Genomic DNA, 3956 nt, shown 5'->3' on the forward strand with positions numbered 1-3956 from the left:
TAATAAAATGTAGAAGAAATGGAATCAATAACTAGTTTTAGAGGGAAAAGCGAATAAAACAAAGGGCAGATAACTATGTAAAACAAATGTGCTAATTTGTGAAGTGGGAATTATCGATTTTCTTATTTATTTTATTCTCACATGGCATGTTAATTTTTTTTTCCCTGTGCACCAGTTAATAATGATCTTACAAAGAATTTAATAATACATGTGCATCAACAATGTCCTTTTACCTACTTCACCAACATGTTTCGGGCTCAAGATGTCGGCGAAAAGGAAAGGAAAGAAAATCAGAGGGATATTTGGGAGAGAAGGACTAGTTAGATATGCAAGAAATTTAGGATATTCTTTGTACTATGGTACCTACAAAAAGGGTACTAGGGTAAAGTTGTAAATGTATATGTGATTGGGTGAGGAAGAGTAATACAAATATTCCCATTTATAAATACAAAGAAAAGATTCAAAAGTATACTAATTTGCAAATGATGTGTGGTCATTTGCATATAAATGCAGCTGCTATTGGGAGGCTATTATTAAAGCCACATTCTCAGAAGTAGCATTAATGTCAGAGTTTTCTGCTAGTTGAAGCACTTGAAAATATCCAACAGATCATTAATGAACTTCTTTCCTTCTTCAGAAGTAGGAATAATATAGGATAGCATGCATCTCCCAGTTTTCTGTTCTTAGCTTGATAAGCCACATTTAACTATTGATACATTGATTGCAGCACACTTTTAAACATTCTAGTCTTCTGCATTTGCATGTTATTGTTGGGAGATATGACTATGACTATGCAAATGCATTCTTTATTATGGAAATTTCAAGTTTGGTAATGTTTATGATTATATATGGCTTTTGTTGTATGTATTTATTGCTTCATAGTTAATATTCTATATTCTAATAATAGAGAACTGATATTTTCTCTTTATATTTTTATTTATTAAAGATTCACATGGAGATACCAAAAGGCTCAAATTGAAGACTAGGGAAGCATTAAGTTTACCTCAGGGAGAACGTGTTGTGGTGGAGTTTGATTGCTTGGATCCGATTGGCGAAGCACAAGGTCTTCTTGCAGGCGTATGTAGCATTTTAGCAACTGACTGTACCATATTTCCAATTGGCTTTGATAAATGGCCGGATATGCCTAAGTCATACATTAACGATTGCTTTAATAACATTATAAAGGTATAAGTTCTATATCTTTATAACTATATCTCTATTTTGTCTTTTATTTTTATATATTTATATAAAAGATAAACTAACCACTATGATACTGATAATTACTCAAAATTTATTTTTGAAGCCTCATTTCTGTTTTATGACCATTGAGGAAGATGCACAAGGATATGTTTATCGCTTTATTTCAAAGAAGTGGGCTGCAAGTAGGCAGAAGTTGTGGGATGAGTTTAAAGACCCACTTAAAACCAAAGATGAGATTATGGATAATGTTCCGGTAGGTATTACTCGGGATCAATGGACTTCCTTTGTGAACTACCATTATAAAGAAGAAACTCAGGTATTTTTCTGAAACGTCACATTGAAATGCGTAAAAATATGATTATTCATTTATATAATAGACTGAAATGTATCTTATTATTAGAACATGTGTAAAAGAAATGCTGAAAATCGGAAGAAACAAACAGTTCCACACACCGGTGGCTCCAAACCTAATTCTAGAAGAAGGGCTGAAATGGTGAAAGATGTTATATTATTTGCCTTACTTTACTATTTTAATTTTAGATATTGTATCTATTTTTTTTACTTTTATTAAACTATTCTAACTTATTTTAGTTTTCATACATAGATGGCTGAGACAGGGAGTAAGCCTGGACGAGCACAACTTATAAGCTACACATACGAAACAAGATGGATCGTATGTAAATGAGGAGGCAAAAGAAATATGTGTAAGTTACTACTTTGAGAATTCTGAGAATTAGCGCATTTTAAGCACTTGCTCATGCAGCTAAAAGAGTACCAGATAATGTTGTTTTCAGAATTTTGCAACAGTTATTTTCATCTCAATACACCATTCTCCCAACTCATGATGTTTGATTCCAGGCATGCGTCTAACAGATTCGCAAGTGATGTTGTTATCTTTGATATACTTGTACATTTTGTAAGCTGAGATTTTGCTGTCATTTAAAAGTTAGATGCAAGGATTTTGGCTGAACTTCATATGATCTATATTGTCTTATATGTTTTCTAGCAGATCTCTTGTCTTAATGATAGAGTCCAAACAAGACCAAAAGCTAGATTCACCCTATAGCTACTAAGAACAAAAGAGTCAACCATTACCCTTCAGTGCGTTAGTCCTTCAAAATTAGTATTCAAATACGATAAAAAGTATTTCGTAGGAGTAAATAATAATGATTGGTAAATTTCCCAAACCTTTGAACTTTCAGGTGACCCCTTTTGGCTATTAATTTGTTCGAGTTATACCTTTGGCTCTTCTAAAGCTCATGTTTCGATAATATTTTTCAACATACTTCTCTATGCCTTACTTAATGTTTTGATCATTACCATTGCTTGCCTTTTAACCTAGAGAAGATTTCCTTGATACTAAGAGTACAAGACATTGTAGATCCTCCGTCATGTTTCAATTCTATATTTTTATGCCTGCTAAATTGCTAGAGCATTACATATGAAAGATGACAGTTTTATATCCTCTGAGCATATTGTATCAAGGCTCTAATATTTCCTGTATTATTTTGAGTTTTTGGAGATTCAGAGATGTCTAGACTGATCTTTTTTCTTCAGTTGTTGTATCTTCTATTTTTACTTAGTTTGTTCTATGTGTTGTGCATGAAACCCCATCTTAAGAATGCCTGGTTTGGATTAATGTTTACAGGCAATTGTTAATTCTAGTTAATAGATTTTTTTGATGTGTATTGTGTTTAGGAAAAAGTTGCGCTAGCAACGAGTGAAAGTATAGTGGATGAGTCTGAAATTTCTCCAAATGATGTTGTTGGTAAGGTGCTAGGCAAAGAACATCCTGGAAGGGTGAGATGTTTGGGATTAGGAGCTACTCCAAGCAATACTTTCAGAGAGACAAATCTTCGTCCTGGTAATATTAGAATTGTGAGTAATGTTGGATGTTCTTCTTCTGGATGCCAAGAGAAGTACAATCAATTAATGAATACTCTCAAAGCATACATGATAATGAAGGAAGGGTCAACACCAGAACAATTTGCTGGGATCTTTGATTCTACTCCTACAACGGTAAATGCTAAGTTCTTTTATTTTTTGTGTAAGGAAAGAACTTGTTTTGGTTTCATAGTACAGCATTTGGATTTTGGCATCAATGTTGTTTGCAGTAGACAACATATATTTTAGCATCCTTGTCCCGTTTCATTCTTTTTTGTTGGTTTAAGCAGACAACATATATTTAATCTCAATGACTTGTTTCCTGACACTCCTCTTAACACTTGTGTTTTTTTTAATACTTTTGCTGCAGCCAAATGATGCAGCTAGTGGACCCATTTCACCGACGGATGCAAGAAGATCTTCTGGCGCTAGTAATCCCAGTGACCATTGAGATTCATTTTAATTGAAGTGGATGTATTAGGACAATGTAATAGCTGACTAATATAGACGGTTAACTATGTTCTAATTTAGCTTGATGACATATGATACTACTCTATCATAGTATTTTTCACGGTTAATGAAATGTTGATGTTTCTTAATTTTAATGTTTTGGTTTAAGCATAAATATTTCAATTGATATTAGGGAAAGGGTATGGCAAATTGATGATAAAAAATCAATTCTATAATATATTTAAAAATAGATGTGGATAATTAAAATCCCCAAAGAGAAATTGATCGGATCCAATGGTGTACACATAAGGAATTGCGGGGGTCTACAACCCACACACTCAAAAAAAATATTAAATTTTAAAAATAATAATCTATTTTCGCGCATGAAATTGTGGAGGTTAAAATTGCAGTTTGCGGAGGTT

General features: G+C 32.9%; 1 protein-coding gene across 1 annotated transcript; it reads left to right on the plus strand.

The window, feature by feature from the left end:
* Positions 1-262: 262 nt before the first annotated feature.
* On the plus strand, positions 263-3535 carry LOC109218265. The gene is made up of 8 exons (XM_019382618.1): positions 263-374; positions 947-1185; positions 1304-1516; positions 1601-1693; positions 1805-1873; positions 1964-2107; positions 2899-3219; positions 3455-3535. The coding sequence occupies exons 1-8, from the start codon at positions 263-265 to the stop codon at positions 3533-3535; spliced, it is 1272 nt and encodes a 423-aa protein (XP_019238163.1).
* Positions 3536-3956: the final 421 nt, after the last annotated feature.

This window comes from Nicotiana attenuata, unplaced genomic scaffold (assembly GCF_001879085.1).
Source record: "Nicotiana attenuata strain UT unplaced genomic scaffold, NIATTr2, whole genome shotgun sequence".
NCBI lineage: Eukaryota > Viridiplantae > Streptophyta > Magnoliopsida > Solanales > Solanaceae > Nicotiana > Nicotiana attenuata.

Bases quoted from the DNA above. Each gene is read 5' to 3' on its own strand.
- LOC109218265 (XM_019382618.1), top strand. From the start codon at position 263: ATGTCGGCGAAAAGGAAAGGAAAGAAAATCAGAGGGATATTTGGGAGA. The intron at 375-946 runs GTACTAGGGTAA...TATTTATTAAAG, and splicing joins CTATGGTACCTACAAAAAGG to ATTCACATGGAGATACCAAA. The intron at 1,517-1,600 runs GTATTTTTCTGA...TCTTATTATTAG, and splicing joins ATTATAAAGAAGAAACTCAG to AACATGTGTAAAAGAAATGC.